At 30.2% G+C, this 15,514-nt stretch overlaps 2 protein-coding genes across 3 annotated transcripts in view; both read left to right on the top strand.

Annotated features, from left to right (window-relative positions):
- The window catches only part of LOC143083012 (ligand of Numb protein X 2-like), a 75,855-nt gene extending 68,461 nt beyond the window's left edge, over positions 1–7,394 (top strand). For both annotated transcript variants that reach the window (XM_076259120.1, XM_076259121.1), the window contains 3 exons: positions 1,223–1,410; positions 1,733–1,900; positions 2,643–7,394. In XM_076259120.1, the coding sequence (XP_076115235.1) occupies positions 1,223–1,410; positions 1,733–1,900; positions 2,643–2,778 (492 nt within the window). In that variant the 3' untranslated portion in view covers positions 2,779–7,394. The remainder of the gene's footprint in view (positions 1–1,222; positions 1,411–1,732; positions 1,901–2,642) is intronic.
- A 1,808-nt stretch (positions 7,395–9,202) lies between these two features.
- On the top strand, positions 9,203–10,821 carry LOC143083011 (rhodopsin, GQ-coupled-like). The gene has a single exon (XM_076259119.1). The coding sequence runs from the start codon at positions 9,395–9,397 to the stop codon at positions 10,592–10,594; it is 1,200 nt and encodes a 399-aa protein (XP_076115234.1). The 5' UTR covers positions 9,203–9,394; the 3' UTR covers positions 10,595–10,821.
- Positions 10,822–15,514: the final 4,693 nt, after the last annotated feature.

Here is a 15,514-nt window from a genome sequence, read left to right as displayed (position 1 = left end):
TAATAACTTTCATAAACTATCCTTGATTTGTACCAAACTTGGACAGAAGCTTGTTTATAATCATAAGATAGTATCAAGAAGAAAATTTTGTAAAAATAAATTTCCACTTTTCCGTATTTTACTTATAAATGGACTTAGTTTTTTTTGCCAGAAACAAAACATTCACTCTGTGGTTAATTTTTTTAAAATTTTTATAATGTTCTTAAACTATCCTGGATTTCTACCAAACTTAGACAGAAGCTTGTTTCTGATCATAAGATATTATTCAGAAGTAAATTTTGTAAAAAAAAAATTCACTTTTTCCGTATTTTACTTATCAATGGACTTAGTTTTTCTTCCAGTTAACATTACATACAGTCTGCAGTTAAAGTTTATACAACATTTATTAGATTCATAAACTATCCTGGATTTTTTACCAAACTTGGAAGCTTCTTTCAATCAAAAGACAGTATCGAGAGGGAAATTTTTATTGATGTTTTTCCTCATTTTGTTGAGTCTGCGATTAACAGCAAAAGTAGGCGAGACACTGGGTTCCGCGGAACCCTTACGAATTTTTATACACATCCAATGAAATTTGGAGTATGAATGGTTCTATCAATGACTTATTTTCCATGTCCCTTGTTAGTGTTACTCCTTAATGGCTAAAACAACATTGATGAGATACATACAGAGGATGTGCACATATAAATATATTTCCAGTCCAACATATGTAAGGGGAGATAATTGAAATTACCTACTTCAAAGTTGCAAATTATGGTAATAAACTCTTTTAAGAACTTTTACTCCCACTGAAACACTCGATGGATAATGATTATACACAGTTGTAGAACACTACTTTAGGATATGTACATCTATCCTTGCATCTGAAGGGGAGATAATCAAATTTACTAAATGTAATATCGCAATAAGTGGTAATAGACTCTTTTTAACAGCTAGATTGATGCAACCTAACATTTTTGTAGAACAATAAACCAGGATGTGCTTAAAGGAATATAACTATAGTCCCACAAGTTAAAAAGGGTATAATAGAATTTTCAGCAGAGAGATGTAAAACCATAATTAAGGGAAAGATTGGCCAAATCATTTAAGCTCTACAGATATTATAGATAAAGATATGTGATAAAATTGACAATAAGGTATTATTAAAATGAGATATTTAGCAACTTTAAAAAATGTAGCTATGTATTAAAAATGATATTTCATTAATTTTCTTTATTTTCAGAAAGGAGACATACTTCTGTCTATAAATGGAGTTAGTTTATTGGCCTTGACTCACAATGAGGCTGTGACCCAAGTCAAGGCCAATGCAGAGTCCAAGGTAGTTTGTATTAAAATAATTGAAGGTCCAGAGACATCAAATGGCCCTGGAAACTTCACGCCAACATGGTTATTCTGGCAGCAAATGCCAAGGTAAGATCTTTAAAAGAATTAAATGAACTATAAACTTTTGCGATACATTTCTTTAATATGACTGCCACAATTTTATGAATCCTGCATCTTGTTATAGCTTGACATATTCAGCCATTGCTAACTTTTTGCATAGTTAATAATAAAAAAAAAACAGTAATATTTATAGTTGCAAATTTAATAATTAGTATAATTAAGATAAAATGCTGTTTTCAAATTGATTTCAGGGTTCTAATGAACTGTAAAATCTACAAAAAATGGTACCTCTGTGGTAATAAAAATATATGATAGAATATTACAGTATTTCCATTTGTTATTATTTCAGAAACTGTCAGAACATTAAGACTGTAACATTGTTACGTAGTCCGAGTGGAAGTCTAGGATTTTCTGTAGTTGGAGGATGTGACAGTGAAATCGTGACTTCGTATACACTTCCTGTTTATGTTAAGTCAGTTGTGCTAGATACACCCGCTTATAAAGATGGGCGTTTGAAGTAAGTTGTTACAAAAACATATGTGTATGTGCTTGAATGTGTGTGCATTTATTCTGATAAAGATAGTTTTATAAATGTTACAAAAACATATGTGTATTTGCCTACAGTGTGTGTGCATTTATTCTGTTAAATATAGTTTTATAAATTGCATTCCAATATTAAAAAAATAAATCTGTTTAAATCGAAAATGTAAGCACATGTGATGGTACTGATGTGTAATTTAACTTAATATAAGAAAGAAGATGTTGTATGATTGCTAATAATACAACCAAATGACACAGTAAGTAACAGCTGTAGGTCACTGTACAGCCTTCAACAATGAGCAAAGCCTTTACCACATAGTTAGTTATAAACTGCCCCTAAACCACAAATGTAAAACAATTCAAACTAGAATTTTTTGTGATATTCTATCAGTATGAAATTTGATTATTTGACAACATGCATGCAAGGGTTGTAAGGTGTACATTGCTGTCAGGCCGTATTCCCCTGTTAGTGGTTTAGTCCATTTCCCAGATGTTATAAGTTGTATGTCAAGAATGTTTTATACAATTTCATCTAATCATTGTAATAATGTATTGATAGTAAATATACTTGAACAATAAGTTGTTCACAAATTAGCAATTAGCATAAAAGTTTTTTTAACATACCCAAAACATTATGTCAAATTAAGATACAAATATAGCTCTACCGGTAAACAGCTCGATTCCTGGTATAATTATTAATATCTGTTTTTATTTTTCAGATGTGGTGATATTTTGCTTAGTGTTAATGAACATAGTTTACATAATGTTACACATTCAAAAGCTGTAGAACTACTCAAGATGGCTGATGGTGCTGTGACCTTGACAGTTGTTTCATGGCCAGGGACAATTGTATGAAGGTCATTGTTATTGATACTGTTGACAATCATGTGATCATTGGCTTTACTGAAGCATTTTGTTGGATCTGGAAGCAGTTATACAGGCTACAGTGACCTAATTCAAGCTCAAATGCGTTATGGAGCTCAACAAAGGTCATACTGAGAAATAATCAACATTATATTATTTATTAGGTTCCACAAGGAAATCTTCCAATGTGCTGTAGTTTCAGGCATCTTTCCAACACATAGAAAAGCATTGAAAATATGTAAAAATGTGATATATCCTGAGATGTGTGAAAAATGATGCATGAAAAGCTATTCTCATTGTGATTTAAGGGGTTACTGTGGAGTCATAGATTGTTGCATTATATTTTATCAGGTTGTGCTCTCTCACTAAAAGGTGCAATTTCATCTTAACATTTTATATTTATTTTGTATGCCAGTACCAAACATTGAAAATGATTTCAAACAAGATGAAAAGTAATTATATGAACATTGTAAGCTTTGGACTGTCAATTTCCCAATTGATAATGTTTTTTTTTTATATTTAATTGTGTTCAATTGAAAGAAATCATTATGCTAAATAATTTACTTTCATAGATCTCTTATGATTAAAGATTTTTAAAGTAAAGAATTGAAAGAAAATTTAAATATGTGCCATTTTGTCTGTTAGTTATGTCAATTATCATCACTTCTTTTTACTACATTTTTTCGATAAGAAGTATTGAAATTCTGAATGATCTATTCCAGAGAAATACATTTTATTTTTTTACCAAGTTTGTTTTACATTTGATATACTAGTTGTGGTTAAATTATTTGTGTCATCTATTTTTCTAATTTAACTATTTTGAATTGTTCAAACAACATTAAAAAAAAATGGAAGATTAATATTGTTTTCCTTTTAAGTTTTTGCTGACAAAATGTTCAAATAATTATTTTTAATCTTAATCAAATTGCAGCTTATTCTGAAACTATTTATTTAGTACCATAATTTTAGTGTCTGGTTGATAGTCCAGTATTTTTGGAATACAAAGCATTTTGAATAATGTTTATAATACAATTGGTACTATACAGTTTGTAACATATAACTTACACATACACAATATTAGCTAGTCTTTCATAAAGATGTGGCATTTATTATTTATTTATTTTAAACTCATATTTGGCATTATTTAAACATTCATGTAACTATAGACTTTTATATAGTTGGATATTATATAGTAACATTGTATTTTGAGAACCACCAGTTGTTACTTAAGGCTGTAATGGATATAAACCCAAAATAAAATGTGTAAATCATGTATCTTTAAAAGTTAAGATAAATTATATGTGGGTCAATTTTTGTTCCATAATCTTAAATATTGGTAATTTGATTAGGGTCAATTTTTTCTTTAGTATTCTTCAATATTTTGGCTTTATTCGTAATATGTTTGTGCATACACTGTGAGGCTTGTATCATTGAAAGGTACATGGACCTTGGGAATTATTTTTAAATCACAAGTATAGGCCGGTGTCAAACACTATTTTTGTACAGTAAAAATGAATTGCTTCCTTTGATGGATATGCAATTTTGAATTGCCTTCCCTCAACAAACGGCAAATCCAAAGCACTATACATAAAAAAAAATGGAAAACAACTGTCATATTCCTGACTTGGTAAAAAGCATTTCTTTTTGTAGAAAATGATATATTAAGCATAGTTTATTAGTAAGCTAAACCTCTCTCTTGTATGACAGTCATATAAAATCCATTATATTGACCACAATGTGTGAACAATACAATCAGACAAAGTGCCATAACTCTGACCTAAAAAGTTAAAACTGTATATGTTTGTCACTATGGTCGTTTTTCACTTTTCTAGATCTGCATCTAACTAAAAAAAAAATGAAACAAAAATGGAAAGTGGATGCATCTTAAAATTATTCAAAATTTGGGTAATGGAAGAGCAATAAAGATATGAAGTCATTTTGCATTTGATGCAGATAACAAATGAATAAACCTTTTTGCTATTTCTTTTTGAACTTAAGCAATTTAAGCTGGAATGCCTATATATTGAGTTTGAATGAATATTTTCCTAACTTTTTTCTCTGAAACCACTGAACAGAATGACTTCATGTGTGGTCAGCAGCTTGACAGTAATACAGTATAACTTGTCAGAGCTTTTTGTCTGACATCTTTTTCAAGTGTTCTGATACTTTGAATAACAAATGGAGGCATCCTATAAGCATGACAATGCATGCAACTTGTTTACTATTGTTGCTGAAGATCTGTGTATTTAAAGCTTGTTAGCAGTACATATTTAAAAATATGATGCAGTATGATAGTCTGTAAATATATAAAGTGATATTCCCATATGGGTAATCAATGCAAAATCCAAGTTTGCCAATTTTTTAGTGTTTCGCTGTTTTAAAGTTGTTTACAAGGATACTGTATTTTTTTGTATGAAAATTGAATTTTTGTGCAGCAAAATATGAGGATCGACTTGAAAATTTATATTAATTTAATATAATGTTTAACCTACATCTTTCTGAATATATAGAATGCAGACATATTTCAATTATTATTGACACAATTGCAAATTTTTATTTTGGTGCAAATGAAATATAGTTTGTACCTAAAATGAAAGATATTTTTTTCAAATCAAATGCAAATTATGTAGATTTCACACTGTATTTTCCTTGAGACATCAGTATTACACATGTACAGTGTGTTTGTTTTATTATAATTGGATGTATGGGTTATGTGTGTTATTGTGTAGTGTGTAGAACAGTTAATTACATTCCAAATACAATGTTAATTTTTAGCATTCATTCCAATTTTACAAGTGATCTATTTTTAATCTTCAAAGAGATGATAGTTTTAAACAGAATACTACACAAGCATGTTAAGCATTTTATTTTATTGTTTTAAAGGGTACTAAATCTGTGATCTCAATTATTACTTAGTTATTTTATTTTGGTGCTTATATTGTTAAGTGATTCTTGAAATAAGGAAGCAATTGCAAGGTTTCTACAAAGAAATTCAGTCAACCATTTAAGTGGTCATACAGAACACGAATCAACCATTTGATTGGTTCATTTAGACCACTCAGTATTTTCTTGGTCTGTCCCCTCTCTACCATGTAGTCTTAACGTTTCCTTAATGAGAAATATCTAAAATTTAGTTAACTTGATTTAAAATATATATATATTTTGTCAAAATGTTATTTATTATATGTGCTGCATTCAAGTTTTCATGTTATTCAGACATTGTACCAGGATTGATAATTATAAATCATTTTTTTAAATGAATAATTTCAAAGTTATATATTCATAATAGAAGAAAATGGTTTTAAAATTTTGAAATAGCTTCTTATGATGAAATTTTCTTAGAAACATGTATCTAGAAAAATTTATTGGTGTACATTTAAAAAGAAAAACAACCCAAAATATAAGTGAAATCACATAGCATTTGCTTATAAGTTATAACACTTTACATTGTTAATGTTTCATTCTGATGTAATGCTAAAGGCTTTATGAATGATTGATAAGAATACTCACTATTCCAAATTGGAATTGTAAATATTTTGCACGTAGATCTGTTATATAATTTTGTAGAATTTTGAAATTAACTTATTCATATCAAATTAATTTGATAACTTAAACATAGCATTATTTTTTTAAAGTTTGTTTTAAAGTAATTTACATAAATAGTAAAAGAGTAAAAATTATTAAGGAAAAAAGTGTTAAACATGCATATATATATATGAAAGTTTTTTCTCTTTTTACTCCAAAAACACAGCTCCAAAAATTTGATTATGTTTTGTTTTATATAGCAGATAGTTATTTTTATCCAGTCTCCTAATTTGATTGAGATAGGTTTTACTATTTTGTTTGTTTGTTTGTTTCACCAGTCCTGAATAAGATGAACTATTATTTAAATTGCTGCAATTTATGTTGTTTCTAAATCCATACATGTATGAGACAACCTATTATTAGTTGTATGCCAGAGACACAATTTATAAACATTATCTGCTACGTAAATGTCTTCCTAATAGAGCCTCATTCATGAAGGTTTCTCATGGTTCTCAACACATCAAATGCCATATTTTTACTAAATTAACAACCACTTACAAGAAACTTGATGTAAATTTATTCAATGTTTGAGATAATATATATACTATTTATGCAATAGAATGTGTACTCCAGATTTTTAAATCTTGTTTTTAGTTCATTTTCTTTACTTAAGACCTGCAACGATATCTGTAAATGGAAGGCTGAATTTTTTTCAACTTTTTATGTTTTTCATGAAAATCTGCATATAGTTGAAATTTGACAATTTTGTCCCATATTTTCTATTTCTATTTCTATTCCTGTTTCAAAACAAAGTTTTTTTTTCAAAGGTTGACATTCTCATGTGTATCTAGGAACAGAATATGTGTGTGTATACAGCAATATAAATTTATCCATATAAGCATTATAAATGAGTTGTTATTTATTAGAAGTCATTTACTGCATAATATGATTTTGAACACATTAGGGAATGTGTGCTATCCCAATAATATTAAGTACAAGGTATTGATCTCATTTAGAAATTACAAACTTGCTTTGTATGCATTTTCATCACAGTAAAAATAAAAATAAATTATTGTTTTCAATTTGTTTGTTTAATTCATAGTATTATTGACTGTTGAATTTTTTCTAAGAAAAATTGGGACCTTAGAGGCTAAGTGGTTATAGTAGTTCATCTTGTTGTGATCATTTGTCTGTCAACTGTCATTGTGAGTTCAAACATTGTTTGTGGTAGTTGTGCTTGAATCCAATCTTAATTGACTAGGATTGCAAGTTTTTCTGTCAGATTTTGTGTTTCTTTCCAGCTTCCTTATGGTAGATTCACTGTATACCACAATCTTTGATTGTACTATAGGCTGAATAGCAGTACATATTTGGTGAAATTTTTTGCCTAATTCTGCAAATTTTGAGACAGATTTGCAATTTGTGTGTAATACTATTGATTTGTGTACTGAAAAATAAGAGTTCGTCCATAAATATAAGGTTTAAACAAATACCAAATGTTTGGGTTTTTAGAATCAATTGTTCAACATGACCTTTCAAGGGGAGAGCTCTTAAAGTAAAAGTTTTATACGGTAATGATAGTGAAATATTCTTTTCTTGAATGGTTTTACATCTCATTCTGTAATAGAAAAAACATTCAGATGACAACAAATTAAAAAGGTCTATAGTCATCTGTGACCCACATGTTTCGTAATAGCCACACACATCTTGATGATGTAAATTTTCAGGAGAATAACTTCATCTTTACCATTTTGAACTTGAATAGCTTTCTTGTAAGAAGTTACCCTCTATCAAGGAAATTATCATAGGTAACCAGCAGGTTCAGAAATAACCTGTTCTCCACATGGTACATGCAGTTGTTGCTGAAATGTTGCTGTTATGAAAAGAGAAGTTCACAATAGGAAAATTTAAAAGTTTGGTTCACAACTAATCCTCATTATAAATTACTAGATATAGGTTAAGTTATGAAGCAGACTTAGTTGAAAGTGATATAATTATCATGTGTTTCAAGTTCAATGGTATAGATGCAGTCAACATAGACACCAGTTTGAATTATTAAGTGAATGAATAAACTCATCATAGATACCAGGACTAAATTTTGTATATACGCCAGACGCGCGTTTCGTCTTAATTTGATTACAGGACAACGTCGAAATAACAGGACAACGTCGAAATAACAGAGTGAAGTAAGAGTCGTATGACGAATATGAACGGCACAGTTGGTTCCTATAGGAATGTCTATGGTCTAAATTACCAACACGAAAATGTTGTAGATGTCACGGTGTTATATTTTGTCTATACTCCGAAATACGGCTGCTCACATTGTAGATGTCCTGTCCTCGACATCATTTCATGGATTAGTGATCAAGGTGAAAGTTACAAATGTACTAACATTGATGGATAAGCTGTGCTCGTGTGAATACTATACAAAAAACTTCCCTCTTTGAAGCACCCAAAACTTTACCCAATTTTCATGGATTGTTGATCAACTATCAATGTTTCATGATTGGGCTAGTAAACAAAGATGTGTATTTCAATAAGCAAGCAACAACAAAAGACCAACTTCTGTCTCCTAAACAAACATTGTCATAGTTTTTATTTTGTGTTCTACAAATGATACGTACAATGACGATTTTCATTATATTTCTATAAGAACTTTTTGTATTATTTGTCCCATTCTACTCTTGTGTTTTATGAATGCCATTTTCCTTCAATTGTTAATAGCTACAGTAAACACACTAGATAATTCAATTTTAATTTATTTCCTTCATTATATAATCAAACTATGTATGGCAAATGCGCACATATAACAAGTGACTTCCTCATCGGAAAATTTACTAATTCTAACTATCATCCTTACACTTGGGATTGTTTTAATTGTTGTCATCCGCTTATAAGTTTGACAATGCGCCATAAATTGATAATATTAACTTCGTCTTGTGTATGTCCATTCATAAATGTTTACATTTATTGACGTTATAACGTAGTCTTAAAAGAAAGAAATATCCAAGAAAAAAAATTCAAGTGACAGTTTGGACATCTTATTTCATGTGTATATACAGTACAGTTGTAATCACAAATCATGGATAATTCAACAACAATCACTGACTATAATTCAACCAACATAACAGATCTCGACTTAAACAAAACTTTACAGGATTACAATGATGAAGAAGCTTTACGAAGACTGGCACCAATGATCTATCTTGTACTTCTAATGTTAATTGGAATACCAGGCAATGTTTTGGTTCTGATTGTTTATCCCATCAGATTTCAGAAGAGTACTCACCGTACATTTATCATTGGTCTGGCACTTTCAGATTTATTTGTCTGTGCTGTAACTCTGCCTTTTGAGATAACAGAGATGCGATTTCAATATACGTTTTACAACATGTGGGCATGTAAATTTTTTCGCGCCTGTAACAACCTTTTTGCACTGTCGTCGATCTTCATTTTAATGGGACTATCAAGCGACCGATACCGACGTGTGTTTACGCCATTAAAACTTCAAATGACTTCTCACCATGCTACGATAATCATCTTTTTTAGTGTCTGTTTATCATTCATGTTCTCGTGGCCGAACTTCTTTATCAGTGGAATAAGACATGTAAAACTCGGAGAATTCAATATAACAGGATTTGATTGCTCGCTTTCGGATCAATTTGCAAAAACAATTTACCCAACTGTGTACGGTGGAACATTGTTTCTAATTTTTATTATCTGTATGGTATCGTTGATTGTAATATACTCGTTAATTGGACGAAAACTTTGCGCACACATCCAGTTTAGGCGGAAATTCTCTAATGTGTCATCGACTAAGTCAACGTCTGATACAACACTTTCCAATGAGCAACACCATTTAAATACTTCTCAGCAATACGAAAATGAGGTTTTCGAGGACAAAAAGGACAAAAAGGAACATAGTGAAAAGAAACTATTGAACAAGAAAAAGTCAACCATCAAAGATAGAAAAAAATCAACAAAAGAAGACATGGCATCGAAGAAACTAACTAAAATCGCATTTGCCGTCAGTCTCGCCTTCATTTTGAGCTACCTGCCGCATTTAACAATATCTTTATTGACGGCATTGAAAGGTAAATTCCTATTTGCGCCAGGTCCTATTGTGTCTGCTGTGTTTCCAATAGTATCCAGGTCATTCGCCATAAACAATGTAGTGAACCCTATCATATATGCATTTATTGACAGAAGATTTAGGGATGGCTATAGATATATCTTTAAGAAAATGATTTGTTTTAAAAAGAGTCATAGTTATAATCTGTGACGAATTTTTGAAGTGATGTTCTATAGTAATTATCCCTTTCCGTCATTTTTAAAGTGTTTTCCGAGTGTTACACCGATTAAAAACTTGTGATCAAATTATAGTTCAACTTCAAGTGAATGACTCTTCAAGCCGTTTATCTAATAGTGTCAATGAAGATTAATATTGATTCCATTATTGTAAAAGTTAGTATTTGTTTTGTAGCTCTCAAATACATTGTAACTAAAATAGAATTATTGTTTGTAACTACTAGTATTTTTTGGCATACACATGCTTCAGTTTCCAAAAGTCTTAACATTACTCCATATTTCCTTGTATATGGCCCGAGAACACAGTTATTTCGTAGTGCATTTCTTTTAGACAATAAATTCAAATTAAAAAAATCCCACCTGCTCTTTCTCAAATAGATTTTACAGTGTAGTATACTACTAGTGGGACAAATAATATCAAAATTATAGAAACTTCTACCAGCTTTAACTCAAAATATTGACAATTCTGTGTTAAGGGGGTGTAAAATTCAGTTTGACAGCTTCAGACGTAATAAAATATGACCTTTTTTTAACTGGACCAAATCACTAATTAACATAATGATTTAGCACCCACATTTTTTTAACATGTAATTTTATTCCCCTTCTTAATATTTTATGCATTAAATATTAAGAAATAAATTAGGAAAGTGTATCAAATAAAAAATGCAAGTTATGTACCATGTTCACACTAGGGACTGTATTCGTAAACAACGAAACCCAAAGGACGATAACTGTGTCCTTTGACCATATAATAGACTACCACCATATAAAGACTTTTCTTTTTTTTCTTTTCTTCAGAAAAAACTTACATTTTATATATATTTAAACAAAAATGAAATAAAACTGACCTCCATTTTGACTTTTTTTTTCTAAAATCAAAACTGTCAATGACAAGTTTGATAACTAAAACAGAATCAATGACAAACGCGACGATTTCAAGTCAACCATAATTGTCAATTCGCCATTCTTGAGTAGAAACATTTAATCTGCCGAGGCATATTCATTACACTTATGGTTTCCCAGTTTATACGAAAAGCCAAGCTTTCATATAGGGGAGGTAATGACGTTGCTAACGTAAATTGTTATTTTCGCGACGTCAAACGGTGACTTATCGGGAAAAATTGCAGTTTTCGGCTGATTTTTATCATTCAAATTGATTTAACTTGAAAATTAGTTCATGGACCCCTATTTTTTAAACTGACATTTGGTTTGATTACGTAAAAAGATTATGTGTACCAATTTTCATGAAAACGTAAATAGTGCAATTTTTTAAAATTTGATTAATATACAGCAAAAATTACTTTTTTTTCTACATTCATAATCATTTGTTAAACTTGAGTTATTTGTAAAAATAGAATGTACAAATTTATGCAATATTTATATTACACATCAATTACAAATAATTTAACAAAAAACAAAGATGCAGTTTTCGGCTGATTTTTATCATTCAAACTGATTTAACTTGAAAATGAGTTCATAAACACCTATTTTTTAAACTGACATTTGGTTTGTTTACGTAAAAAGATTATGTGTACCAATTTTCAAGAAAACGTAAATAGTTCAATTTTTTAAAATTTGATTAATATACAGCAAAAATTACGCTTTCTGCCTACATTTATAATCATTTGTTAAACTTGAGTTATTTGTAAAAATAGAATGTACAAATTTATGCAATATTTATATTACACATAAATTACAAATAATTTAACAAAAAACAGATCGTGTTTACCTTTTAAAACAAAAAAAGTAATGTATTTCTATCGAAAGGAAAAATGCGTCAACAAATCCGTATTTTTTTAGGAAATATCTGAAATTTGAAACTCAATTTACCCCAAAAGTAGCACATGACGGTGTATTTTTTATAACATATTTGATATATTCAGGTAAAAAATAGCCTACTTGCAAATTTTCATCAAAATTTAAATACGGGATCAAAACTGTATCGTATGCCCTTAAGACTTAGATGACTTGTAGGTTCACAACAAAGTGTGAGCATCTAGACGGAACATTAATGTTAATATATGTAAATCTAAAAGGGATATAAATTATATAGAAATAGCCTGACCAACAGATATCCCCTCACCATACTTGAAATCAAGCTCATGAATTGCAAGAACTTCCTGTTTCTTATAAAACAAACGGTACAAGAACCGTGCAAAATTAATGAACACTGTACCTAATTCCTAAATTGTAAGTGCATACTTTATCTTTTACACACATTTGACTCTTTCCTTATCTGAAATTTATCAACTGTTTTCAACAAATATTCTTTTTATTATACCATAATCAGACATAATGAAAATGTTTTTTTATTAAAAATAAAACAGCTTGAAAATTCTGACCTTTTCATATTAGAATAAATCTCATCATTATGAATTGATTCTGCCCTGTTTCAGAAAAAAGAAAGAAAAAGAACAAAAAGATATATGTTGCATACCGATTCCCTTTCCAATGTGCAATGTATTAATTTTGGTGTTGTACCAGCAATGACTATTTTAAGTGTCTTAAACACCAATAATAGCTCTATCATTTAAATTACGTACTCATTTGTTAATGTTAATTTGTATTCAATTTGCTCCTAAGAAATTCATTTATTATCATTGCATTATGAAACAAATGTTTAGTTTTATAGTCATGTAAACACTTCTACTTAGCAAATCTTAACTCGACATGAAAGGCACAAACGCAAAGTAACTAGAGAACTATACAAAAGCAAATATTCTTTTATAATTGAGGGAATGTCAAACACAGAATTATTGTAAGGAAATTATTCTCCCGCGTTTAAATACTTGACATTTATCAACGTTATTTAACTCTTTACCTGTCTTTAACTTAGGAGATAACTGTATTGTAATTTAAGCTCCGACGACATTCAGAGGGACAGGCAAACTCCTAGTTCGAAAAAAAAACCGACAATGTCATGGCAAAAGAAGACAAACAGACATACATTAGTATACAAGACATAACATAGAAAACTAAAGGTAGCAATACACAGTATAAAAATATATCAAAATTTGCCCTCATAAATTTTACCATCCCCTTTTCATTTGTGTCTGTAGGTAATCAGAATCGTCCATAGATTTTATATCCAGTATATAAAATGGTAAAATAAAGTTACTTTTGGATGTGTCCATGGCAACAATCTGCATTTATTTGCTATAAAATATTGAAAAAAAGGGAGGGGGGAGATGACACATACTTCCTCAAAATTTGGCTGACAGTAGAATTTCAATCGAAGTTGAAGTAATACGGTTTCTGAAGCTGTTTACTTGTATCTTTCAGTTAATCCAATGAAAATCCTATATCTTTCGTCTCATTTTTTTTTGTAAAATTGCGCCAAAAACTTCGCGTAGTAAAAAAAAAACATTACATAAATTTCTTGACCGATGGCTGGTCTAGCTATGAAAATACGGACAGTCAAACAGAAATAGCCAATAAATCATGTTAAAAATAATCTTGATGATCTTATAAACCATCTTTGAAGTCTAAGTTAGTACTCAGCTGTCTAAAAATGAATTTTATTACACAATAACTTTCATATTTGAAAAATCCACCGGAGCCAAAATGCGAAACTGAACTAACTGTATATTGCTACCAAAGACTAAGCAACACGAACCCCACCAAAACTGGTGGTGATCTCATGTGCCCCGAAAGAATAACCAGATCCTGCTTCACATGTGGCACCCGTCGTGTTGCTCACGTTATTACAAATTCGGTAAATAGTCAAATTTGGTAGGTCACATTCGTGAAAAGGGAACGGGATAGCAGATACGACAAGAGGAACATATCCTATTTCATCTGTGAAACGCATATTCAATAGACGGTAAAACGGATTCCGACAGTTTGGTAAAAAAAACCATGCATAATGTATTTATCTTTTCATTGAAAGGGTTATCAGATGTGTTTCGTTAAGACTTGGTATAGGTAACTGGAAAAGTTTACTTTTGATTGAATTATCAGGCTAGTCCTATCACTAACTGTACCCATAGTTATTCAGACTGGTAAAATCATCATATATTTAAGTCTTAAATATCGATCAGTACGCATCCAATATTCAATATAATACTGTATCAACATGAACATTTTTCATATCTAGTATATATAAAAAAAATAAGTTCCCTTTTTTGTAGAATATATTAGATGGCAGCTACCCAGGAACTTTGTGATATCTGTGAACAACGACATGTTAACAAATTATTCACTTTCTGGTGTCCCGAGTGTGAACAAGCATTTTATGATGATTGTAACGCTTACCACGGATGTTCAAAGTTGTCTAAACATCACGTGACTGTATCGATTCAGGATCATTTGGTCCTGTCTTCATCTATTTCACAAACCAGCAATACGTGCATGGACCACAATGAACAATACCAATTGGTTTGCCAAGCTCACGATGAACTTCTCTGTCTTAAATGTATTGAGAAACACGATGGATGCAATGGTATAATACCCATAAGTAAGGTAAAAAAAAATGTTAAAAGTCGTCACTTTTCCAAGAAACACAGCAGAGTTTGAACGATATTAATAGAAATATAGAAATGCTACAAAATGAAATAACGAAACAACAAGGTAATATAAAGCAGCAAGAAGACTATTTTGTCCCAGATCACCGACACCAGGAACAAAATAAATGATCACTTAGATTAATTGGAAAGGAAGATCAGAAATGAAGTCTCTGAAATTACAGCAAAATTAAATAATGATAAGACCAAAACACTACAGATACTAGAAAGTAAGAATGGTGATATAAACAATGCTGAACAACAATTAAAAGACCTTGACATGTACGCAACCGACATTCAAGCGTACTTAGGATTACGGAAGATCTCATCAGAAGCAACTACTTCCGAGGCGTACTTGCAGTCGTTCATTGGAGATAACATATTGAATGAAA

The sequence above is a fragment of the Mytilus galloprovincialis genome, chromosome 7, assembly GCF_965363235.1.
Source record: "Mytilus galloprovincialis chromosome 7, xbMytGall1.hap1.1, whole genome shotgun sequence".
NCBI lineage: Eukaryota > Metazoa > Mollusca > Bivalvia > Mytilida > Mytilidae > Mytilus > Mytilus galloprovincialis.
This window is presented reverse-complemented; position numbering and strand designations above follow the sequence as displayed.